Raw genomic sequence first — 26,777 nt, forward strand, 5'->3', positions numbered from 1 at the left:
GCTCCTATATTTTTAGTTTTGGAAAATATACTCGGCGAGTTTGTGTTAGAAATACGGTCCTTAGCGGTAAATTCTTGTGCGATAAGCAATTTTTAACTGAGAAATTTAATTTTCGTTTTACAAAAAATAATGAATTTTGCCACTACCGTAAAACAGCTCTAAATATAACAACTCCAACACCAAAAATCTAATGTCGGTCATTTTTACCGGTGAAAAGACGTAAGATGTATGATTTTTAGTAAAATTTTAATTATTACAGCTTTCACTGCATTCAGCACTAAAGAGAACAATCCTTACAACCCATTAACGAATTCACATCATTTGTTACATGTTTTAGCGATTATTAGCGTTGAAACCACCACCACCGTTTGTAACAATACACAGGTGAGTTAAAACAATGTACAGAAATGCATTAACTTTTTGTGGCTCAATTAAAGTTTAATGGAGTAGTAGTAGTAGTAGTAGTATTGATGAGCCAACTCCTCATCACAGACAAGCTGTATTGCGCGTCACAAAAGTGCATTCTGCATCATGGACCAACCGAAATCTTCGTTATAAGCGGACAAAAAAGTCTTTTCCCAGTCTTTTCAAATCACTTTTTTGTTGCATTCTGACGAATTTTGAGAAAAGTATTGTTATGTTGATATGTGCGTCTTTTTTAAGTAAATTTTTCGGTTGACCATTTTTGTTGGGAATTTTTCATTGCCTCGAGTGATTTGAATTGCGCTCCTCACTCAGAAATTAAAATTGTAACTTAAACGAAAGCAAATGTGAGGAGTAACCGTATTTAGCTCTTGCATGGTAGTGGCAAATTTCACCAAAAATTCTCCCAGAGGTCCTGGGTTTGAGACTCCCCTGAGTCTAAAGTTTTTGCACCAAAAAATTTTCTTTAGCATATGCTGCCTCCCTAATTAAATGCCACGTTTGAGAGCATTTTGAGCAACTCTAATTGGTTACTTTTCTACATAAAAACATCAAGAACTTCGAAACCTTCGAAGTGCCGAAAGCTTTGTTGTTACGTCAAATCAATAACTTGAAACCAAACTTCCAGTTTTTTTTTCTGTTTTGTGCTTCGGGTGAAACTACTTTAAACTGTATACTAGATATCTCTGCCACTGACATTTGAAATTTGAAGAAAAAACCTGAGTGATACATATTTTTCTTAATTTTTTAAACTTCTTGTAGATAATATATAAATTGTAAACTTTTACAAAGTAAAAACATTATTTACAAACAAATAAAGGGTCTCGTGGCTTTTGAAGATCCCGTGTTATCTAGTTACAAAAAAGTTTACCTTTTTTCAACTAAAAAACTGACAAATTTAAGTTTGTCTTCAAGCACGAATTCTTAGAATTTCTTTGTATTTTTTTCCAGACATTAAAAATTAAGCAATTACTGACATATAATAGAGCTAAACAAATTGCCTTTTCCCTATACACAACAGATGCCTCAGAATTACCTGCAAGTTTTCGTAACAAAACAAAGTAAAATGTTTCTATTTGAATGTTTTAATGAAAGTTTGATGGGCTTAAAGATTCGCACAATCTTTTTCACTCATAGAGCAAGTTTTGTGTAAGACTATGTTAAACTGTATATAAGAAATAATTGCCATTTATTATAGATAAGATGGTGAAAAAGCTATCGTGATACATTGTTTGCAAATTTTGAATTTCTTTTCAAGTTAACTACAAATGACTTATAAGTTGTAAACTTTTACAAAGTGAAAACTTGATTTATAAAGTTACAAACAAATACATTATCTAGATAATGTATCTTTGTTGAATGCAAAACACATCAGTTCCATTTTGCACTTCTTATTTGTGAAGAATCATCCTGCAATTTTCAGAAAACCGTCGTACGGGTTTTGTAATTCGTAAAAAGTATCTCGCAAAGTTTTCGAGTTTTGTTATGAACAACCCAGACTTAATATGAGAAATCTATTCTCGCCAGGTGTTGTGTGATCTGAAAAGATAATTATCACACAGACATAGTTATGTGTTGCATCGGCTAAAGCTTGCAAAGTTTTGCAAATTGGTTAAATACGAAACTAATTATTACCCATCTTACAAGATAACTGTTATACTCTTTTAAAGGGGAGTCACTTTATCAGTTCAAGTCTTTGTTATGTCCCAGAAAAGTATTGATTAACCACCAGTTGATTTAATAAAAAAAATCGACGCCTGTGTCGTGCAGTTAAACCAAAAGCAATTTTCACAATTATGCTGTTAAATTCAAAATATACAATGTTTTCTTTAAAAAATAATTAATTAATACCTACTAAAGATCACTCAAGTGGAATTAAAAGTTTTTTCAGACTTTTTGGTTTCAAATGGGTTTAAAAAACCTGCATTATGGCGCCGATTTCCAAATTATGACTGTTAGACATTTAATATCGAAAAGGGGAAGAAATACTAATAATGATAAAAGTTGCTCTATTTTAGCGTTGATTTAATAAAGAACTACACGGTGAAATTACAGGGTCCGAAAAACCCTGATTATAGTATTATATCAAATATGAGTTTGATGCTCAACTGTCTTGATTAAAAACACAGGTGCAGGTTATCAAATTCTATGAAATTCTTGTCTTCAGCCCTTCCGATGCGCTCTTCACTCAAACGGAAGCGCAGATTGTGGAGGTGTTTCACTTCGTCAAAGTAGACCTCCTCTTTCCAGCCAACAAATTATTGGTGGGAGACGACTTGCCCACAGAAGACGAAGAAGCGGTATTTCATGTTTTATGATTCATTGTTTTTAGATGAAGCATTATCTAGGTTAATAGAAGCTAAAGACACAAGTCCAGTGTTATATGAAAGATTTGAACTTCTTATAGAAATCCCACAAACAATTTTGTTTTTTTTTCTTGTGTCGAAATTACCCCCTCACTTTGCACAAACTCCCCCAAAGCGACGTAGTTCTGTGGTGCGAAAACTTCAATTACAATTGTACGCACTAAAGCATGCACGTACGCACTTACAATTGTACGCAATTGTACTAGCACGCATGCACGCACCCGTACCTAACCTTCAGAGATCATCAGTACTGAATCAGAACAAATTCAGAGAAATTTAGGTTTTCAGTACTGAATCAGACATAATTCAGAACGAATTCTGAATTTCTCTGATTCAGAGAAAAATTCAGAATCAACTTTCTCTGAAAATCTCTGAATCAGAGCAAAATCAGAATAACAATTTCTGAATCAACTCTGATTCAGAAAAAAAATCAGAAATTTTTTAAAGCAGCAAAACAAACAAAATTGGTCAAAAAACTGGCTCCGAAATAGGTCTTTGCAACAATAGCAGTGATAAAAGTAAGCATCTTGAGTTTTTTTGCACTTTTTAGAATATAAAAGTTAACTATGATTCTGATCATTTTTTACAACATCTGCTGCATATCTGAGCACCTGGTTCTATGATGCAATTAGAGACTCTATGCAAACCAAGAACACACAAAGTTTTTGGTCAGATTGTGTTCCTTTGAGAGAAAAAACTGTCATTATAGAAAAATATTTTGCGACTTTCTTTATAATCACTTATATAAAAAGTCTTATATAGAAAGTCTGTTAAAGTAAATTATTTGATTTTCTTGATTTTTATATAAACTTAACCGTATGGCCACTCCGTATCTAATCTGCAAAAACGGCAAAAAACACATATGAGAATAAAAGTTGTCTTTATTTAAGTAATTTGCATTTGCAACAAAGAATTTTTCGATTTTTCAAACAATTTTTATATGAATACTCATCACAAAAAGTAAACCTTTTCGACGATATAAGTAAATATATTCACAAAAATTTTGACTGAATTCTATAGTCGAAAGTGGAAAACGAATCGTAAAATAAGGGGAAAAATCTTTGTCACAGAATTCCACAAAACTCATTTTTTTTTTGAAATTTGATTCGTCGGATATTAGACTTAATATGCAGTATCCAACTAGTAATAGCCGTAGAAAAACCTGAGGAAATTTCTACCCACACAAACAACAAAGTTTTTTACACTTCAAAATTTACAAAAAAAAGTTTAGTTCATGACATTCATTCATTCATAAGGTAATAATTCGTGTCCATGTCAACAAATAAAATCAGTAAAATAAGCACACCATTATTAAAATTTATTGTTTGCATAGGTCAAACATGATTGTTACGAGTCTTTGACGACAACTTTTTATTTTTGAATTTTTCATCAAAGTTTGACGAATGTCATATTTTGCCAAAACATACAAAACATCTTAGCCTTCATGACGAGGTGGGAATTTTTTCCCACCTCTCCATGAAGACTGGCTGTGACCAAAAAAACTGAGATGAACCAAAATTACACCCAAAAATTTACTGACAATGTTGTGTCACGTTGTTTCACGTCAGTATCGGTGATTTGCTGCATCGCTTGCAGCCCAAAACATGGGGTATTAATATGTGTTTTTGTAATATCTTCTAAAGTATTTGACCAAATTCGAAGGGCAAGGTCGCATTTTGTTGCCAATGAACTGTTCTTGTTTGTCCTTTTACATGGTCAGAATGTGCTTATTTGAAAAAAAGTTGTCATTATGTACGCAAGTTGCAATTTTCTCTATAATCCGTTTTAAAATTAGGTCTCGTTGGCATTGTGAAATTATGCAATTTTCCGGGATTTTTGATTTAGAAACAGTTGTATGGGCTATGTGAACTGTGAATCTGCAAAAGATTTGGTCAGAATGTATTTATTTGAAAAAAAGTTAACATTATATAAAGAAATTGCAATGTTCTCTATAATCAGTTTTAAAATAGGTTTTATTGGTATTGTGATATAGTGCTTTTTTCCGGATTTTTTGATTTAAAACCAGTTTTGTGGGCTATGCGAACTCTGAATCAGTAAAAGATTTGGTCAGAATGTGCTTATTTGAAAAAAAGTTGTCATTATGTACGCAAGTTGCAATTTTCTCTATAATCCGTTTTAAAATTAGGTCTCGTTGGCATTGTGAAATTATGCAATTTTCCGGGATTTTTGATTTAGAAACAGTTGTATGGGCTATGTGAACTGTGAATCTGCAAAAGATTTGGTCAGAATGTATTTATTTGAAAAAAAGTTAACATTATATAAAGAAATTGCAATGTTCTCTATAATCAGTTTTAAAATAGGTTTTATTGGTATTGTGATATAGTGCTTTTTTCCGGATTTTTTGATTTAAAACCAGTTTTGTGGGCTATGCGAACTCTGAATCAGTAAAAGATTTGGTCAGAATGTGTTTATTTGAAAAAACGTTGTCATTATTTTAATTATTTTGTTTTGGAAAATTGTTCAAGCTTGGTTTTTTTACCATGCTATACCAGTTTTCCTAGAGGTTATTTCAGTAACTCCGCCACTGCCGGTCCCCAGCCCGGAATGAAAAAGGAGGAGGGTTTAAACCACACAGAACATACTGGAAAATCTCAAAAAGTCAGTCTTTAACTTGACTTGAGGAGATTTCCGACAACCTATTTTCTAATTTTCTTCAATTTCTACAGGTATTGTATGAATTTGTATATTTTAAGGACCTGAGAGCGAAAGCAATGGTAAAACCTAGCTTGGCTCATGAACATAGTTATGAATTCTCCCTATTTCAGAGAAGATCAGAGTCTGAATCAGAGTCTGAATCAGAGAAAAATCAGAGTCTGAATCAGAGTCTGAATCAGAGAAAAATCAGAGTCTGAATCAGAGTCTGAATCAGAGTCTGTATCAGACTCTGAATCAGAGGAATTCAGAGCGAAATGTGACCTGAATCAGAGTCTGAATCAGTACTGATAATTTCTGAATTTTACTCTGATTCAGTACTGAATTTGCTTTTGAGTTAGGTACGGGCACGCACGCACCCACGCACGCACGCACGCCTACTAAAAGTGCGCGCAATTTTTTGTGTGATAATCGATTAGACGATTTTTTGTATGATAAGTTACATGACTATATAAGTCGAAGTTTTCGAAATTGATAGAGTTTCCTGCACATTGTTGTAAACGTAAACGTAAACTTGCGTCTATACAGAAAAAAGACAAAAAATAAATTTCAGACAAAAACTATGGTTGGAAGTAGAATGTTACGTAGAATGTCTACAAATGATATGAAGGGCAATCGAGAGTAAATAGCTAAAACTGCTTCAACATTACAAGCTACAAGTGATCTTTCATTGCTCAAACTGCTTTACAATTCGAAACTGATCTACCAATAGGCAAATTATTTGGTTAATGGGCCTTTTCCGCTCCTTTGAAAAAAATACATTTGTCAAAAACTGAAAGTGACGTAAAGCGCTACAGATAAAGTTGTCTTTAAAAAAAGACCAACTGTTTTTGGATTTAGATACCTCAGCCTGCTGAGTTTTACCTATTTGCTGAAGTATGACAGTTAATTTCTTAATTAACTCCAAACTGCGTTCAGAGCAGTAGAACATAAGAAAATCTACTAACTGTGGCAACTGTCAGTTTTCCATGAGGCTGTATCTAACTTTCTTGATTTTCGTCACCTAAAAAATTAATGTAATGAGAACTAGTTTTGCTCATTCATCTTCATTTTCAAAACTCGTGCCGAAACAGATAAACACATGTCTAAAAAGCAATTGAAGGTTAATCATTGACTTCGATTTTTGACAAAAAAGTTTCGATGATCGAAACTTTTTTGTCAAAACTCGAAGTTCTAATGTGAATTTCGCGGGACCAATATGTTTTAGAAATGATTATAATTACCAACGCTAAATTTGCTTTATTTAGCTCCTAGCAGTCATCTGTCAAAAAGGGAAAATGAAGGGGAAAAGTGGGCACCTAAATTGGGTTAAGAACTGCTCCAGTGAAAGCTTAAAGTTGAATCGAATTTGCGTCGAATCGAATCTCCATACATCATGACAAGACACGTACGAAAGCATTTTAGATTGCATTTAACAGGCCATGTCTTTGGTTTGCGTGGTAATATAGCAGATTACGATATCTGCAGAATAGCAGAGGATCTTAGGTATCAAGAATCAGGCAGGATAAGCGAGAATGTTAACCATAACTTATTAGGTAACGCAAATCAGTAAAAAGAAATAGAGCGTATGAAAAAAGATCTATCAAAACGCAATTTAACAGTTCAATCAAAGATTTCCATATAGGTACATCATAAGACGTGCTGGAGTTGCTACAAAACTGAACTATTGATATTCCTCAGTTTTTAGATCAAAAACGTAAATTAAACAGTACACACTAAATTTTTCTCGTGTGAATCACACAAAAAATCGTGCATTACCACACTATTTTTCGGGACAAAAGTGATACACGAGAAAATGCCCAGTTACATGATAAATCATAAGTTTTTACACGATTCTCTCGGCCTTAATCTCACGGTTTTTTGTGTGATTCACGCTAAAAATCATGTGACAAAACCCAGATTTTTCGTGTAAAAAATACCATTTTTCGCTTAAAAACCACAAGAATTTCTCATGTGTGTGAACACGAGAAACGATGTAAACTTCAATTGAAAAAAACGTATTTGTAGTCTTTTGACATGACCAAAATCTATTACAAAATAGACAGTACAAAGTCAGGTCTAATCTAGGGTGATTTTTTTTCGGTCTCAACACTTAAAGCAGACTAAGCGTTCACAAAAAGTTTTAATTTGTTGTTCATTTATTGACTTTTTAATACAAATACTAAAGAAGAAAGCGTGCAAAAAATTGTCCTTTAAAAATTGCTAATTTCCCTCATACACTCAATCGCACAAAGAATCGTGTAATTTTTCATCACACGAGGAAAATTTTCTCGTGTGAAATCACACGAGGCGCATTTTTCATGTGAAGAATTGTGTGATTTTTCATCACACGAGAAAAAATCGTGTGATTTCACACGGGAAAGTTATAGAGTGTACGAAAGTTTGATTGAGGGCATCGTTTTTCCTTAACTCCTCTTGGTCAGAAAAAATACTTTAAACTGATCATCTAAAATGCACAAGAAGAGTTTTTAGATACAACATAGAACAAATTTTAACGAAAATTCGGAGATGAAAGGAAAAAGAAGTCAACGACTGGACACCAATTATGAATTTTAATTGGCACACCAAATAATTTAATTTTTGGAGTCCGAACACTTGTGCTCTGCATAATAAATAAATGCTTTTGGGTGCTCGTTCGCGGTCCAAATGTTTCCGAATTGTTTTTCTCTTTTTTCACATTTGTCAATACCATTTCGAGATTCACCTGTATACTGAACGTCAAAAGTAAGTTAGCACCCGAAAGTTTAATGAAGTAACGTTTCAATTTGTGACGCAATATTACTTCACCTTGTGACCATATTTCATTAACGAATTTTAAACCATTGGTCCCCTACACTAGTGCGGTACAGGGGATAATACGAATTTAAGATAATACGAATTTAAGATAATACGCAATTATGAGTTTACAGATACCTCAATGTAGAATGGGTGAACTCCATCCAAGTGTCACAAAAAAGATTCCAGGAAATCAAACTTCTTTCTTTTTTTAATTTTTTCGCAAAGACATGCTCAATCATATTTGAACCAACGCGAAGGCATACAGCTTTTTGAGTCATTTTTTTAATGTAAGATTTGAATGAAAATAATCAATTCTACAATGGGGTAGTTGGTTTGTTACAATACCGCAATATCAATAATTCATGGGTGTAATTCAATGTAAACTTTTTTGAAATTTGATTACAAGTTGGTGTGTTATCGCGTCAAACCATCGATTCTTTATTTCGATCTAACTGACAATATCTTAGTTATTAAATACTTCGACATATGAATTCTCCAACCCCCAGCCTCCTACTCCTAGCCTTTATTCATTTTACTCATCGCTAATCACCGAACAAAATCAACCCCCCCCCACCCCCCACCCCTTATGCAAACCTGAGTGTAACAATCAAACGTTTCAGGGCAACAATAGCATTATCTATGACCCAGAGGTGGAGTTGAATGACGGCGAACTCAATTTGGGAGGTATGTGTTCTTTCAGAGTTAGCAATCACAAAACTTCTTTATGAAAAAGCGATCCTACTCACTCTGCCTTGCTCTATAGCTCGTAACCGAGCTTAAAACTCGAAACGCACTTTTTTTAAAATGACGAAAGTCAACTGAAGCCAAATTCTGGCTAAGTAGCAACTTCTGGTATATTAATTTCTGGCACTGCAAACTTTCGGAATTTTAAAATGTGCACGCGAGTGTTTTAATCAGAGCTAAAGCAGCTTTTGATTTCTCGTATTTTTTCATTAACTGAGTTTAAATGGCACTGTTTAAAACAGATTCGACAAATTATGAATATCTATTTAAGGTTTTGTGGGCAGGCTGAGTTTAGCCCTAGAAATAGTCAGGAACGTGGAGGCCACTTTAGAGGACAGTGACACTTACGAAACAATGATGAGCAGGATATTCGCAGAGGCCAAATTGAGGGTAAGGATCAAAAATGCTCCTTCTCATCTGACTAGATATATCTTTTAAATTTACATTATATGTTCTATATCCAGCAACTCATATTTTAACGATCTGACAATTATAAGAGTATAAGTTATATATATATATATATATATATATATATATATATATATATATATATATATATATACATATATATACATATATATATATGTGTGTGTGTGTGTTATATATATATATATATAGTTCGTATCTGGTCTATCACGGATGTCATATTCGATCATTAACTAGGTTTTAGTTGATGACTTTTAATTGGTTTTTAATAGCCGCCCTCATCTTCTCAGCCCGCTATTATAGCGCTCCTAATTTTTTTTAGTAGCTGCGCAGTGATAGCTGAGGCTATTATTGGCCTTCTCTTGGTTTTTTATTTATTTTGTCGTCACGATTTTTGTTACGGCCATATGACGTCACAACAACTTCAAATCTGCTTTTTGCTCATTCGTTCATGCAATTTCAACTGAATTGCGCGAGTGACATCATTTTTCACTCTTAGTGGAGCTAGTTTTTTAACTTCCCTCACTTACAAAAATGACTTCCTCACTCTGAAATTGACTTTTCTTTGCTTCAATTCAAAGAGATAAGGTCAAATGAGTGCTTGTCACTCTAATGGAAGGTTATTTAAGAGCATCTATTAGAAACAGCAGTAAGTTATGCAGGTTCTCAATCAAAATCTTACATCTCAGCCCCTAATGAAAAAAAGTTTCTTTTTTGGTCTGTCTTTTTACCTTTTTTTTGAGACAACAGATCTATGAAGCTATTGCAGCTATTTTCTAGCAATTTGCCAGCCATGTTTTTACATTTCAAAGAATTTGAATAGTATTTGGGCGCTGTGTTTTTTTTAAGATGTGTTCACACATTTTTCAATGACTTTGATCTTTCAAAACGGGATGAACAGGTAAAGCCCAGCGGGCATTAAATTTCATTAGAGGCCCAAAGTGGGCTTTAGTAGTCCTTCAACTGCTAAAAGTGTTGCAGTTGAAGGGATTGCCTCAATTTAAGGTTAAAAGGTCATTTTTAGGAGTTTTTGGGATCAAAATGGTGCAATTTTTCATGTTTTTTTTTTAATTTTTTTTTTAGTTTTTTGTTTGATTAGTCTTAGGCTGAGCTTTTTGAAAGTTGATGGAGGCTTTTTGCGAGACAAAGTTACTTGTTTTGACTTTTTTTTCAGCTTTATGTTTTTGTACTACAAATACAAACATGCAAAATGGTACTAATTTTTGCAATTTTTTTTGAAAAATTTTTTGCAATTTTTTTTTGAAAAATTTTGTCATTGAGTTTTTCCAGCTTCAGGGGCAAGGGAATCTCCTTTATGGTTTGATAAAAAAGAATTGAGTAGTATCAACTGAAAAGGAGTTTGTTTTCAACCTTTTAATGTCTCGAATTTTAGCTTTTTTTGATAAATTCTGCTAATTTTTTTAAGGTTTCTGAAGTTTTTTGTCAATTTTTGATATTTGTCTATTCTCAAGTGCCAAAAAAACTTATTCCAGTGTCTGCTAAAAACGTTACTGCATGATTGTTTGTTTCAATGGAATTGTTTTCAACAAATTAACTTTTCGGATTTTAGAAAAATTTATTATAAAATTTGCGATTTTTCTCAAGGTTTTTGAAAACGTTTGTCTTTTATTCAGTTTTTTTGCCTCAGTATCCAAGTCACCTTATTCAAGGTTTGATAGTATGTTATTAAACAGTTTCTAGGTGCAATTCAATTGTTTTCAGCTTTTTAATAGAACGAATTACTATTTTTTTGAAATTTGAACTTTTTAAAATTTATTGCCTATCGATCTTTGAGCCAATGAGTTTTTTAACGCTTTGAATTGGGTTTCTGGATAGCTTCTAGAGACACAGAAACGATTCTGAATATACTAATATCACAATTTTTAGCAACATTTCTTTAAAAATTGCCATTCATTTTTTAAAAAAATTTTTGGTCACTTTCGAGTTAATAGATCTTCAAGGGCAATGAAATTTCTTTCAGGTCTTGCAGATAAAACACTGGACGGTTTTCAGAAACAAAATTTGATTTCGAACCTATTTTTGAAATAGGTATATTTAAAAGGATCAAATTTTGTCTTTGGAGTAAAGGCTTCAAGAGTTTTTGCAATTAGTGTTTTTTGTTTAGTTTGTTTGATTGTTTTAGTTTCACATTTTTTTTAGATAATTTTGCGTTTGTTTGTGTATTGGCTGGCATTTCTCAATTAATGTGCTGGTCAGGTAGAGTACTCCTAAGTTTTTTTTCATTTCTTTGCTTTGCTTTTCAGGACTTGTCCTGCTATAATTTTTTACTTCGTCGAACAAAAAAAGTTTAGCCTTACCTCATTTTGCCGCTTTTTGAACATTTTGCGTGAAATCTTTTTGACTTCTCTAAGCTAGTTTCTCTATTCTCTCATTCTGCTAAGAATGATTTTGAACATCAGTTGCTCAGCAAAGCTATTTGAAAAAAAGAGTAAGTATAAAAAATTGAAGTCAGAAATAGAAACGGAATAAACCAATGCAGCCCAAGTTTAGATGCCCGCTATTTGAACGTCATTCCTATAAGTTTTAGTTACCATCTCTAATGCTTATTGGTATTGATATTAGCCTCTGTAGCCTCTCTCTAAGAAACAGAAGTTTGTTCAACTACGAAATGCCATCAAATTAAATTGACTTAAAATTTGTACAAAAATTTTTTTTTTTCAATATCTTCTACTCTTTCAATCCCAATCATGCTTATTCGAATCAATGGCGGCTATTTTCCGGCAACCTGGCGGGTATGTTTGTTTTTCTAGATATATGAACAGCCAATGGCAATATAATATATTTTATAGGACACTATGTGGACTTAGAAAAGTTCGGCACTGAACGAACACATTTTAATTGTAGATATCAAACCTATCTTATGAGTAATTTAAAGTTTTTTCTTCGTGGTTCATTGTCATCATGAGGCGAGAAAATTAATTTAATCCGCCTGATTTGATCAATAGCCGCAAAGCGATAGCTGAGGCTAATATTGGCCTTCTCTTGGTCTTTTTTAGAGAGCTCTTGACGCATTTTCATGATTTTTGAAGTCAAATTTGAGCGGGGATTTTGGTCACGCCGAAACAGGAAGTGGAGCAAAAACGTGAGTGGTTTTGCGGCGCGGCGTTAATTTTTTTCACTCGAATTTTAAAATAGATTGAGAAAACGGTATTTGAAAAAACGGTAAAAAAATTGCTTTCAAGATTGTGATTTTTTTTCACATGCGGAATTTTGAGTTTGATGTTTACTATTTTTTCAATTTTTTTCCAAAACGGTTCTCCCAATCCATTCATTGCCCATTCTGTGTCTAGTGTTTTGTTTAGTCAATTAATATTCTTTGATTTGTAGGTCAGGACTTGTCCTGCTATATTTAATAGGCATTAGGTTATCATAATGCATTAGCCATAATGCATTAGGTTATCAAAGTTCAATAAAAACGATTGCTAGCTGGAATTAGTATTATGCTTAATAGCATTCAGAAAAGAAGCTGGAATAAGTGTAATTTTAGAACTTGAATACCGAATAAAACCGAATTTGCAGATTTTGCATCCAGATAAGACCACTTGGACACTTAGAAGAATTCTGTCAATTTCTATCAATTAATTTTTTTTCTGTTTCAATCCCAATGTGCCTTAAGCGTGTTGGAGAGAGTTTTTCTTTCCATTCGCGCGATTTAATTTTTTTGAGACTGCAGATCTACGAAGCTAATGCGGCTATTTTTTGGCAATCTGTCAGCTATGTTATTTGCGATGACTGGCAACAATCTTAAAGAGATTTGACTAATTCTCTCATTTTGAATGTTTAGTGCGTGGCAAACTTTTTGTCCCTTCTTCGTTCATTTGTTCAGATAAGCATTTCACCATAATTCGGTGTTTGTGTCCAGATTTTTGTACGATCACCAGAATTTAGCAAATCATAATTCAAAATATTTATGTCAATAATCGACATCGAGGACATCAATGTTAGAAAATTGTTCTAATAAAATATATAAAAGGCCTGACCGGATTTATAATTATCTTCACATCTTTACCAATTTAATACCTATAGGAATATTATGTCTCGTCAATTTAAGAGAAACAACCACGATAACTTCGCGTAATTCTAAATCTCTACGTTTTCGCTCTCAAAGGAGAAAATTTTATGCATCAAGTCGTATGGCCCTAAGTTAGGTATCATTGCTCTCCTTTTTGTGCTTAGAGAACGACGCAGCGAGTAGAAATTGACAACAAATTCATATTTTTCCAAACATTCAATCAACTGTCCCAGACTGACGTTGCCATCAGCAATGATGTAGGCAATACTCTCCATCAATCTGCAGATGAACAGAAGGGCAAAGAGGAAAGAAAGGATGCGGAGAAATCGGTGCTGCTGTCAATGAACGTACCATTTCAGAGTGCACCTCCTATCCTCATGGGCATCGATGACAGCCACGTGAGTAAAAGATGCCTAACTATTAACTCTAGTGTATCAATGGTAATCTTGTTAATAGACGCCGTCAGCCTCTCAAAGGCTCTTATTTAGGTGCTCTCCTTTTCATTATGACTCGAAAAAGAGTATTGGAGGAGCGTCTTTTTGGATCGGCGATTTTGTTGGAGTGTATTTACAACAGGAAGTGTACACTAAATAAAGTTAAGGTAAATTTACCTGAGAAAACACCTTAACATACCTGAAACGTTAAGGTAATTTTGCCTTTACTTAACTTACCTGATTTTTACCTAAAAAATACCTTAAAAGTTAAGGGGGCACCAAAGAGTGTCATGGAGGCGTGTCTATTTTGTTAAGCAAACGTCAACATTTTTGGTAATTTTACTAAAATTGTACAATTATATACTGCAGATGGTTACAAAAAAGATGGTAATTTAAGGTAATTTCAAGTTATGGTAAAATTAAGGTAAATGTTACCTTAACTTTACCTTAACAACAGTTTACCTTTACGCCGTTAAGGAAAATTTACCTTAACTTTATTCAGTATGTGAAGTGCACTAAAACGAAGAGTATCAGTTAAATTGCCTGAAAAGTTGAGAGAAGAGAGGGCAGTTTTCTGTTGGAATCGGATTTTTTATTGAGAGAGCGAGAGAGAGATAGGGAGAAAAATAGGTGTGAAAAACTATTCGCTAACCAGCCATTTTTTATTCATCAGATGTGGCATTTTAAAGCGAGTTTTTTAGTTAAAACTCCAATTTTAAATATGTTTATTTTGTTTACATACTCTAGTAGTTGTGCATTTAGAAGAATTTTTGACCGTTTGAAGCAATTAAACTTTTAGATTCCATTTTGAGCTGTTCTTACCTTTTTTGCTATGGTGGTCAGGTTTGTAGCAGTTTTTGTGTTATGCTTCAAAATTTTATTGCATTTTCAAATTTCTTTAAGAAACTAATTGTTCTATTTAATAGTTGCCGTCAATTTCCTTTAAAAAACAAGTAAAATTTCAAATAATTTTAAAGTGATGTGACAAATTGGTGTTTAAGGTATTTTTCGGTTTTTTAAAGGAAATTTTTCACGTGCGCTAGTTTGAACTCTGTCTTTGAAATTTCTTCTCTTTAGTGCTTTTTTTATGAGACACGTGTGTTTTAACAGCGCTATTTTTCATGACTTCAGTTCTTCAACGGGAAGCTAGTGCTTCTTGTTCCTTTGACATTATTATTATTACTAGAAATTATAAGATTTTCATTTTATTGGTTGCTCTCAAACGAAGTTTGTAGCAATTATATTAGTCCTGTCGGTCTTTTTATGCAATTTTTAGCTTGACCATTTGTTGTCTGACGCATTTGACTTTCCGTTCTCAAAAACGGGATGAAGGGGTAGCGCCCAGCGGGCATTAAGTGCTCTCAGTGCTTTTCAGTTCACTACTCTTCAATTATGCGATTCACAGAAACTGGTTTGAGACCTATACTTATGGTGCGAAGGGCGGTCTTAGAGACTAAACCCCCCCCCACACACACACACACACACACACACACACACACACACACACACACACACACACGCTCTTGCCACCCCATCAGCCCATCAGCCCCCCGGTGCACTCCCACCGCTGCGCTCACTTACGCCCCTCCTATTAGGCTAAAGCTTTAAACCTCACTAAACAGTGCCTAACTGCTGAAGAAGCCAACCGCTCGCCTGTTGTTTGAGAGCAATTCGCCCGACGTTAGTCGGTTAAGTTAACTTGCTTTTTTAAAACTTTTTTGTTATCACTTGGCATCATTACTGCAGCTCTTCTTGACTTTCAGTGAGGCTTGAAGCAATCTAACCAATAGTTAGAGTTCATAACTATAGGTGTTCATAACTTTCAAAATGTTTGTTTTCAAAAAAATTCTTCCTTTTGCTGGGTTTTCTTTTGCTAGTATTGCTTTGTCTTAAAAATAAGTTTTCATCAACCTTCTAGTGCAACATAGGTTTGGAAAAAAAATTAACTCCAACATTCAACTAGAAAGACCCTTGAGCGAGAAGCCAATTTCCTTGAAAATGTAAATTTGAGTTTGTCAACCTTTTTTGCTTTCACTTGTAGTTATTTATGCCTTTTTCATTCAGAACAGCTGAAGAATATTTTATTTTTTGTGACCTCTCAAGTCTTATTGTATACTTTGGTTAAAAGTTAAGCATGTAGGTTGGTGATGTTTGTACTCTGACGCCACTGAATTTAAAAAAACTTTTTGTTTTGGCCAATTTCTCCAATTTTCTCCAATATGTAAAAAGGAGTGTGAATCTTGCCTTCATTTGTTGTTATTTTATGCTTTTTTCATCCAGAACTGTTGAAGAATGTTTTAAGTCTTGGGCCTTCTCAAGTTTTGTATGCTCTGGTTGAAAGTTTTGGCTTTTAGATTTATGGTGTTTGTTTGAAACGCCCTTGAATTTTAAAAATTTTTAACCTGGGCGCATTTCTCCAATTTTTGCCTCGTTTTGGTCTGTCAGTAAAAAATTTGCTAAAATTTGATGTATTATGTTCTCATTCTAGAGTGCGCATTGTCCAACTTTTCTTAAGATGTAATATTCATGGTGATTCTTCAAACACTATATAAACGAAACCAGAAACTATTATTCATTTTTATATATTTGTTGTTTATTTTTGCGCATATAGGATCACGGGCATTGTTGTTTGTCTTAGTATGATGTTTTTGTAAGTAGGAAATTTTACAGTTCATAACAGCACTCATTTCTTCGGAGTCGTGCTGTTATGCGTTTTAATTTGCTTCACATTTTGATCACTTTTGTTTCGCATAAGTCACTACTTTTACGTTTGACTCCTGTCTTATCTCACTCACTATTTCAACCGAATGGTCATTAATTTTTTTCACGCATTGAAATACGCAAGTTAGTGAATATTGTCAAAGTCAACAGAGCAAAATCAAGAGAAACGGGATCGAACTCAGTGCATTATGTTATCGAGTATGTTAGCAAAAGGTTGCATGCTAGCTGAAATTTGTGTGAAGCTTCATAGCCATATCATAGCTATATCACTCAGTTCAAAAACTGAACAAAAAATAATTATAAATTCAAACTTATTGGAAAAATAATTGAAACACTGCCTAACACTTAGCAGAAAAATTTTTATCTGTTTTCTGTTTTCTGTTTCAGTCCCGATGTTTGTCAAAGAACTCACCGGGGTTATCAATTTGCCGGCTATGGTCAGTTTTTTTGTTTTAAAAAGATTTTTGTAGCTTTTTTCTCAATTAGTAAATAGTCTTTTAATCAATGAAATCTAGTTTTGTCGCAAAGTCTCATGCCAAAAGCTGCTTTGAAATCTCAATTCATAGAATTTTTATTAGATGTTTTATGAGTATTTAATGACATATATTTTTCTACATTTAATTTTACTGTTATTATTTTCAATGATTAAAATAACTAAGAGACCTTTCGGCTTCGAGTCGTATTCAAAATTGTTTCGAATATTTTTTTTAAAATTCGCTGAACGTTTTTTCATGTTTTTCGTTCTCCATAAATCACGACTTTCACATTTAATTTCTGCGTTACCTCATTTCACAGTTTCTGCTGATGGTTAAACCATTCACTCAATTAACTGCTCAAAACTGTTATTATTGTCAAGGTCAAGGCAGACAATTCAAAAGAAACAAGATAATCAAATAGGTCCCGTCCATTTATTAATTGATAGCGCATTAGGTTATCAAAGATTATTAGTGTGATTACTAGCTGATATTAGCATTAAACTTAATAGCCTTCATTTAAGCTCAATTAAGTGTAATTTCAGAATCTTACTGACACTGCATAGCTATTTAGACATTTAACACTACTGAAAAATTGTTGGTTTCAATACCTTCTTTTTTTCAGTTTCAATCTCGTTGTGCGTCAAAGCGGTTAAAAACAGCTATCTTCCCGTAATGTGTCTGCTGTGCTCAGTTTTTGTTTTTATTTAAATAATTGGTGAGAATACTCATTGATGATTTCTTAAGCTCGTTCAATCTAAATTTGTTACGTGATGTTTCTTTAAATTTGATAAATCTTTTGACTTTGTCCTTCTTATTTTTCATGTCATTTACACGAAAGTCTAGGTGAGAGAAGGACAGACCTACTTCCTTATTCAGGCATCCATAATTAAATAGGTAAAAGAACAAAATCATATCAGGTTTTTTAAATGTGAATATTAAGTACAACAGCAGGATATATATAGTAGGTACATTTATCATCAAGTCGAGTTTTAAGAAAAATATTTCACACTGTTAATACATGAAGGATGTGTATCAATAATTAGTGAATGGCGATGAAAATCCTTGAAGGAGGCAACCGAGCATTTGAAAACCAATATTTTTGACAAATGTGAAAGTACTAGACGTTTAAATGAAGACAGTTTTTCAATTGCTCTCAAATCAAGTGTAGCAATTATATTAGTCCTGTCGGTCCTTTTTTATACGATTTTCTGCTTGACCGATTTTTTGTCTGACTTATTTGAATTTTCGTCCTCAAAAAACGGATAACAGGTAGCGCCCAGAGCGCATTAAGTGCCCTTAGAGCTTTTCAATTCTGTTTCAGCTTGAATTGTTTTGGAGAATTATACATATGGTGTGAAGGGAGGTTTTTAGAGATTGAAGACAACCCCACTGTTGACCCCCACTATTGCCCATCCCCCCTCGCTGTTGCCCCACCCCACTGTGCCCCTCCTCCATCAGCTCTCGGTGCACCCCCTCCCCATTCCCCGTTTCTAGCTACTGACGAACAACCGCTCGCTAAAAACACGCAAATTTATAGATTTTTGCACAATTTTTTCAAGTTTTTTCAAAAATTTTTGACATATTTTGATTTTTGTAGCCCTAGGTGTCAAGAAACCTCTTGTAGGTTTGAATAATAGGTGGTTCCCCCAACCCACTGTTCCGCCTCCCCCATCAGCCCTTGTGCATAACACCCCCCCCCCCCCCCCCGGTGGCTAGCTACTGACGAAGAACCGCTCGCTAAAAACACGCAAAGATTTACTAATTTTGACAATTTTGTTTTCAAGGCTTTTGAAAGTTTTTGGGGCTATTTTTTTAGTTTTATCAACCCTAGGTGTCAAGGAACATTCTCTGGTGTTTGATAGTAAGTTAGTGCATAGTTTCTAATGGTAGTGGAATGGTTTCAACATTTTAATATCACGAATTTTAGCTTTTTTTTTACAAAACGTGCAATTTTTATTCAATTTTTGACATCAATTTTTCATTGTTCTCGTCTTTACAGACGCACGGGTCAGAAGATCTCCTGCAGGGTTTGATATTAAGTTACTGAAGATTTTGTTTTTGTCATTAAATACAAATTTAATCAACTTTTTTAATAATCACAATTTTTTAGCAATTTTTTATTGATAAAACGTGCTTTTTTGAAAATCTTTATCGTTTTTTGGTATCTTTACCTTCAAGAGCCAAAGAACCGCATATACGGTTTGATAATAGGTTATTGTATAGTTTCTAGATGTGAGGGTTTTCGATTTTGACATCAAGATTTTTTGCATTTTTTGCAATTTCTTTTTCAATTTATTGTTCTTATTGAGGTTTATGTCGACCTCAAGGGTCAGAGCGCCTTCGTTAGGGCTTGATAATAAGTTACTGGTAGTTTTTTTGCCATAGATTATTTTTTCTTCTTTTATTATCATAAATTTTAGCAATTTTTTATGAAACTTGCAATTTTTCTCAAATTCTTTAGGTTTCTCCAGCCTCAAGAGCCACATAACCTCCTCTAGAGTTTGATAATTGGTTACTTTATGGTTTCTAGATGTAATGCAATGGTTTTCAAGATTTTAATATGACTTATTTAAGCATTTTCTCATAAAATGTTTTCGATTTTAAGTTTTTGGGGCTATTTTTTTAGTTTTATCAACCCTAGGTGTCAAGGAACATTCACTGGTGTTTGATAGTAAGTTAGTGCATAGTTTCTAATGGTAGTGAAATGGTTTCAACATTTTAATATCACGAATTTTAGCTTTTTTTTACAAAACGTGCAATTTTTATTCAACTTTTGACATTAATTTTTCATTGTTCCCGTTTTTACAGACGCACGGGTCAGAAGATCTCCTGTAGGGTTTGATATTAAGTTACTGAAGATTTTGTATTTGTCATGGAATACAAATTTAATCAACTTTTTAATAATCACAGTTTTTTAGCAATTTTTTATTGATAAAACGTGCTTTTTTGAAAATCTTTATCGTTTTTTGGTATCTTTACCCTCAAGAGCCAAAGAACCGCATATACGGTTTGATAATAGGTTATTGTATAGTTTCTAGATGTGATGGTTTTCAAGATTTTGACATCAAGATTTTTCTGCATTTTTGCAATTTTTTTTTAATTTATTGTCCTTATTGAGGTTTTTGTCGGCCTCAAGGGTCAGAGCGCCTTCGTTAGGGCTTAATAATAAGTTACTGGTAGTTTTTTTGCCATAGATTATTTTTTCTTCTTTTATTATCATAAATTTTAGCAATTTTTTATGAAACTTGCAATTTTTCTCAAATTCTTTAGGTTTCTCCAGCCTCAAGAGCCACATAACCTCCTCTAGAGTTTGATAATTGGTTACTTTATGGTTTCTAGATGTAATGCAATGGTTTTCAAGATTTTAATTTAAAATTTTTTCGATTTTAAGTTTTTTGAATTTTTTAAATTTTTTTACGGCACCATAGTCCTAGGGACTTCCTATTTTTTCATTGAGGAGGTAGTTGGATTTTTTGTGAATTTTCACTTGAGAGATTTCACACAGATTAAAATGATTCTACATGAGATATATTTTATAAAAACTATTGTCTTGAGCTTGCTTCAGAAAACAATGAGTTTAAACATTATTTTTGTCAATACTGTCAAACCACAAATGATGGCAAATATTTGACTACACTTATTTGCATCTCATGGGCGCGTATCATTTTGAGAAATTAACATCTTAACTAATGTCTAAAGCGAAACTAACACAACAGAATTTCTTAGAATTTTAGCGTAATTAGTTTGTAGTAAAGATTAGCAACTTAACTTGAAGAGTTCACTTTTATAATGATTAGAGAAAGTGTCCACCAAAGGCAAAAAAATGCAAGAAAATTTCAAAAAGATTTCTTTAATCTTCAAATGGTTTTTAGTATTGCCTACTGCAGTTCAAAAAGGTTGAACTATTTTTATAATTGTGAAACCTATTTTTTATTACTTTGATATAAAAATCAAACAGGATGGGCATCATGCCTTCACGCGTTAAATTCCAAAGTCATATGCAGAAAAAAATATTTTCATTATTTGATAAGAAGGTATTTGTCTAACCACAACGCAAACATACAATTTTACGATATTAACTGAAGATTAACTATCTCTTGTTACAAGGAGGCTTTGATCAGTAGATATCTAATGATTTAATGTTCCGGGCTTTTTAGCTATACCGACTATTTACTTTTTTAAGTTTCATTAATAATTTGAATTGGAATTCAACTATGGTAAGTGAAAAAAAATTTTTTTCTTTAAAAACTTTGTGTCAAATATTAAGTAAAATTTATTCAAATGTAGAAAGTAAAGGGAGAACATAACAGGCTAACAATGAAGATTTGCACTGAAACTAATGGCGTGAGCTGTTCTTGGTTTCTCTATGGTTCATATTATGGGAAAGCTAAGCTCAAGTATCAAGGAAGACGGGTGGCCCTTTAATTTTATCTTAGTTTATAATAAAAATTAGCCCATTAGGCAGATCAAAATTAAAGAGAAATTATAAAACTATTAATTGAGTTAATCAATATAAAAATTCAATCATCTTTCCTGCAAAATCAAAGAAATTATCATCCATACTTTTGGGAATACGTTGTTTCTTGTAAACATTGAAGAGCAAAGCAATAATGTGAAAAACGCATTTTTGTTTCTTTCAATCGGTAGAAAGTTATCATCTGAGTTATTACCAGCAATTATGTTTCAATTCTGGAAATTCACTACCAAGTTATAATGATCTGTATCTCGATCTTACACTGAACGCAGCATAAAATCTTTTCTTTTTATACTTAATTTGATGACTAGACAAAACTATTAATGTATTGAAGTTACCATTTAATAAAAGTTAACCTTCAGAAAACGGCTTTGCTTTGGATTCCGTCGAGTATATGCGTCAGTGGCTAATATTGGACTCAATTCTTGGTAACAAATTTTGCGGATAAAAAACTAGAAAATAATTTGCTTAAACTTTTGTACTCTAAGCCTCATTTTTACCACATCTAATTTATGCAAATTGGTTCAAACAAAATTTAGTCCTGTGAGCTTTTTATGCAATATTTTGCTCGACCCATTTTTTGTCTCATCCTTTCAACTTTGATCCTCAAAAGCGGGCTAAACAGGTAAAGACCGGAGGGCATTAATTTTTGTAGGCTTAAAGCCTACTAGTCTCTAAGAATGCGATTCACGGAAACTGTTGAATAGATGTAAAATTGATGTGTGAAGGGCTGTTCTTAGAAATTCGAACCCCCTCTGCCCCTCATTACTCCCCCAACCACTATCCTCCACTCGGAGATTTGGACCCGCCTCTCGTTCAACCTTCCCAAAAATACCCCCAAAAACGCTTGACGCCCCCCCCCCCCTCAGCCAAAAGGCCGATTCAATATCCCAAATAGCTTTTGAAAGGTATGACGACTCCCGTCGCTCAATAAAAATATCGAATAGTTGAATTTGGTTTGATAAAAAAAGGTCGGCTATGGAGTTTTTCTTTTTCAACCCATATCGTTGTGGTTGAAAAAAGCCTTTGATTTCAAAAAAGTAACACAATTTGAAGGACGCCTTTTCGTTAAATTTATAGCTTGAGTTTATTCTTTTGCGTCCACGAAAAAATTCAATTCACAGTCAAAAAACCAAAAAAAAAACAATTTTCTACTCTTTTAATGTGAGTTTTTATTAAATTCTCTCGAGCAAATTTTCAAGCAGATTTTGCAGTAGTTCGACTTTCTTATGCAAATGCTTTCAAATTTTTTGACCAAGAAAATTCTTAAAATCGCCTGGGCTTTTTTCAAAAGAAACAGAGATTTATAAAAGACAATGGAATATTGCAGATGAGAGGCTCTCTTATTGCCTGAGAAGGCTCTAGGTGAATGCTTCGGCTAAGCTGCTGAGAAAACTTCAGGCAACGACTGAGGGCGATATTTGGAGTTTTTGAAGTTCAAAAAAATCAAAGGAGTTTTAAGTAGGTTGAGCCAAAAGAATTTTCGCCAAATTTTTGAAAAAAATTTTAGCGTGGAAAACTAATTTTTTTAAAAGTTTAACATTTTTGTAGATTCATTTGAGCGTGAGATTACTGTTTCTCAGAAGATAGATTTCCACCAATCAATTTATTGGAAACTAAAATTATGTCAAGCGCTTTGAACAGTTTCCTTAAGAGCACGTTTTCCAGCAACAAATCAATTATAGCTGCAACGCTGTAAGCTGACCGGAGCTATGTTTTGATTCTCTTGGTTTTTAGTATCCAAAGAATTTGGACTGTTTGCTGGGAAGGCCTTAATTCAAGGTCAAAACGTCTTTTTTAGGAGTTTTGAGTCCAAAATGGTGCAATTTTTTTTCTTTATTTCGTGTTTTTGAGTTTTTATTTAATTGACGTCTGTAATAGTTGATAAAAGTTTTTTGCATCTTATAATTATTTTTTAGAGCATTTTATGAGCTATGTGTTTTTGGTTTTTTAAGGTTTTTTTGCATTTTGTGGATTCTTTTTTTTGCAATTTTTGCAACTTTTTATCAAGATTTTTAACTAAAAATGTATGTCAATTTTTGGATTTTTCCTGCCTCCGAGCCACGGAACTTCCTCTCGGGTTTGATAATAGTTTACTGCATAAATTTTAGAGATCTTGGAATGGTTTTCAACATTCTAATATACAAACTTGAGCAATTTCGTTTTTGGAAAACTTGCTTTTTCAAATTTTTTTGATAATTAGTTTTATTTGAATTAGTGTTATTTGAGTTATATGGTTTTCAACATCTTAATATGACGACATTTTGCATTTTTTTGAAAAAACTTTTTTAAAATTTCTTTCGCTCTTTTTTAGCTTCTTGAGCCCCAGGGGCCAAGCATCCTCCTCTAAGTTTAGATAAAACGCTATTTCAAAGTTTTTGTTAGTAATCGAGTGTTTTTCAACAACTAAATGTCACTAAATTGAGCAATTTTTTGACAGAATTTGGAATTTTTATCAGGTTTTTTGGAAATGTTTTCATTTTTTGAGTTTATCGAGACAGGGGCCAAGGAATCTCCTCTTTCCTAATCGAGGCCAGGCTTGACAATAGGTTACTGCATAGTTGATAGTGGCAATGGATTGGTTTTTAGTGATTTTAATGATAAAAGTTATATTTTTTTCACAAATTCTGAAAACTATGATATTCCAAGTTTTACAATTTTTTGGGGCCAGTGAAACTTTTCATGGGCTTAAAATTGAGCCATTGAATAGTTTTTGAAGACAATAGAATAATTCTGAAAAAAATTAATATCACGAATATTATCACGAGTTTATCCACCTTCAGGGTACAATGAACCGTTTTTATGTCTCGGAGCTTGGTTACTGGACAAATTCAAGAGGCAGGCGAAAAGGATTTAGAACCTATTAATATTGGGAAATTTAGAAACATTCAATTAAAAAGCAGTTTCAAGTGTTTGTCACATTTCTCAAGTTTTTCTAACCTTAGTGGCCGATTGGCCCCTTTGAAAGCATGTTAATTTTTTTCGCGGATAAATTTTGACTTTCAAGGTAAAAAATTTAGCAAGTCATATATTTTGCGAGTTATAACATTGGTTATATCTTTGTCAACTTTGTTTGCTTATTTTAGTTTCGTAATTTGTGAGGCTCTCGAAATTTTTTGAATGACTTTTCCTCTCTCGAATTGCATCTACGCGCGTGACGTCATTTCTCACTTTCTTTAGCTAGTGTTTGTTAGTCATTTGCATGATTACATTTTGATCATACGTGACTTACCTCACTCAATAAAAATGACTTTTTTGCTTGAAAATATTAGTTTAATTTGAGCTAATTACAGTCGAGCTGGCCGATTTGAATTTTTTTTGTCATTTTTTTTCTTTAAAGACCAATTAATTTTTCTCAAAAAACATTAGGATTTTTGGGTATATTTAGAAGACATAAAATTTGATTGTCTGTGTCCGTTCTTTAACCTGTAGTCCTGTGTTTGTCTCCCTGGCTGTCATTTTCCAAAAGGTCTACTGATCAGTTACAGTACTTTGTAGTTTTTCTTTCACTGCCTTGGATTTCATGTCCGGACTTTCCCTGCTATGTTTTCTGATTTTGCCGTCTGACGGACTTTTTTAAATTTTTCATAAAATGACTTTTAAACATAGTCGGCAGATTGCCGGAAAACAGCCACGATAGACGCTTGTGGCTTTACATGGAATTGAAACAACTAAAAATAAGATAAACAAGTTGAGCACCAGTCATTTAATAAACCAATAGACTTTTTGGGTTAGATACGGACTGTCAATTTTATGAGAAACATACGCTCTATAAGGAAAAAGCCCTAACAGATATTTCAAAAATAATATTCAAAATCAAAAACCCTAATACTGAAAAATTATGGCATATATGTTTCGCACTATTTAGATGCACACTATTGATCTTTAACTAGTAAATTTTCATAAATTTCAAGTTAATTAAGTGATTTCAGAAGTCACTATTTTGAGTGAGGTAAATCATGCAATTGACCTAAAAGCAAAACAAACGACGTCGCGCACACAAATTTTAACTGAAAAGCAGTAGGGGTCACTGAAAATGACAAGTAAATTGCAAGACGTCAGGTCGCAAGAATCATCGATGGAGACGACGATTTATAAAAAAAAAGCACGATGTCCCCAATAATAGTTGCCATTTCTTCGCCGCTGTTAAGCATAAAAACTTGAGTTTGCTTTAAAATAGTTCAATGTCGAATGTGCTGATATATGCAAAAGAAGCCCCCAATAAAAAGGCTCCTGTGGGGTGAATTTTACCAAATTTTGTCAAATTATATCTTTATCTGTTTCTATCTGTGTAATACGGCACTCAAGACTACTATTTCGCTTCTGTTGCACCAATGTGCGGTCTATGTTACAGCAATTATTTTTTTCGAATCGGCTTACTTATTCCATGAATTTTTGTGCGACAAACAAGTAATAATGTCTCTCACAACAAAAGAAACTGATTTATCCTATTTGTTTACCCAATTAAAAGTATAGGTAGGAAGAATAATAAAAGCGGAAGTTAAAATGGGATAGTATGTTAATTCCCTTCGATTGACTTCGAAGAAGATGAAAAAGTGTTTCAGGCGCTCATTCAGTATTACTTGAAGGCATACCTGGTACACAAAATGGAACCAAGAAAGCTTCTCAACCCTCTATTGGACGTCAAAAATGTAGGTCGTCTTTAATCTCAGGTGCTCTTGCTGATCCGCAGATCTTTGTTTGAAATCATCGGTGCTGTTGCCAATGTTATTGCAACTTTCAAGATGATTCAAAAACCGCCAAAATTGCAACAAAAAACTTGACTCTTTTGTCCAACAACGTGAAACTTAGACGTGCTCTTTTAACAAATTAAGAAATGATTAGACTAGAGATATGTTTTAAAACATAATTTTGGCGACCATCCGCCTTGATAATAAGGACATAAAACCTTCTGAATTAAATTTAATTTTTTTTTTTGAAACAAAGAGGGGGCATGAGCACACCCCAAGACTAATATCAAAGACTACGACAGTTTCTTATTGCAGACGAGCCAACCAAAGACGAAGAGTTTTTTTTTTCAAGGGTTTTCAGACGTCACCCGACCAAGAAGGCCTGGCATTTTTTTGGTTACAGACGTCACCAAGAGATGATCGCCCGAGGTTCCAGACGTCACCTTAGAAGTCCTTTCCCCGGTTAGACGTATCCAAAAAAAAACGTGATTTTTTTTGCGACAAAAAATCTCAAACACACAAAAATTGTCCCCCAACG

At 33.3% G+C, this 26,777-nt stretch overlaps 1 protein-coding gene across 2 annotated transcripts in view; it reads left to right on the plus strand.

Moving 5' to 3' along the window:
- LOC142335442 (procollagen-lysine,2-oxoglutarate 5-dioxygenase 1-like) overlaps positions 1–26,777 on the plus strand; it is a 95,337-nt gene that overhangs the window by 16,104 nt on the left and 52,456 nt on the right. For both annotated transcript variants that reach the window (XM_075383934.1, XM_075383935.1), the window contains exons 4-8: positions 2,591–2,723; positions 8,861–8,924; positions 9,256–9,374; positions 13,608–13,841; positions 26,114–26,200. In XM_075383934.1, coding sequence (XP_075240049.1) covers positions 2,591–2,723; positions 8,861–8,924; positions 9,256–9,374; positions 13,608–13,841; positions 26,114–26,200 — 637 coding nt within the window. The remainder of the gene's footprint in view (positions 1–2,590; positions 2,724–8,860; positions 8,925–9,255; positions 9,375–13,607; positions 13,842–26,113; positions 26,201–26,777) is intronic.

This window comes from Convolutriloba macropyga, chromosome 2 (assembly GCF_964194025.1).
Source record: "Convolutriloba macropyga chromosome 2, txConMacr16.3, whole genome shotgun sequence".
In the NCBI taxonomy this organism is placed as follows: domain Eukaryota; kingdom Metazoa; phylum Xenacoelomorpha; order Acoela; family Convolutidae; genus Convolutriloba; species Convolutriloba macropyga.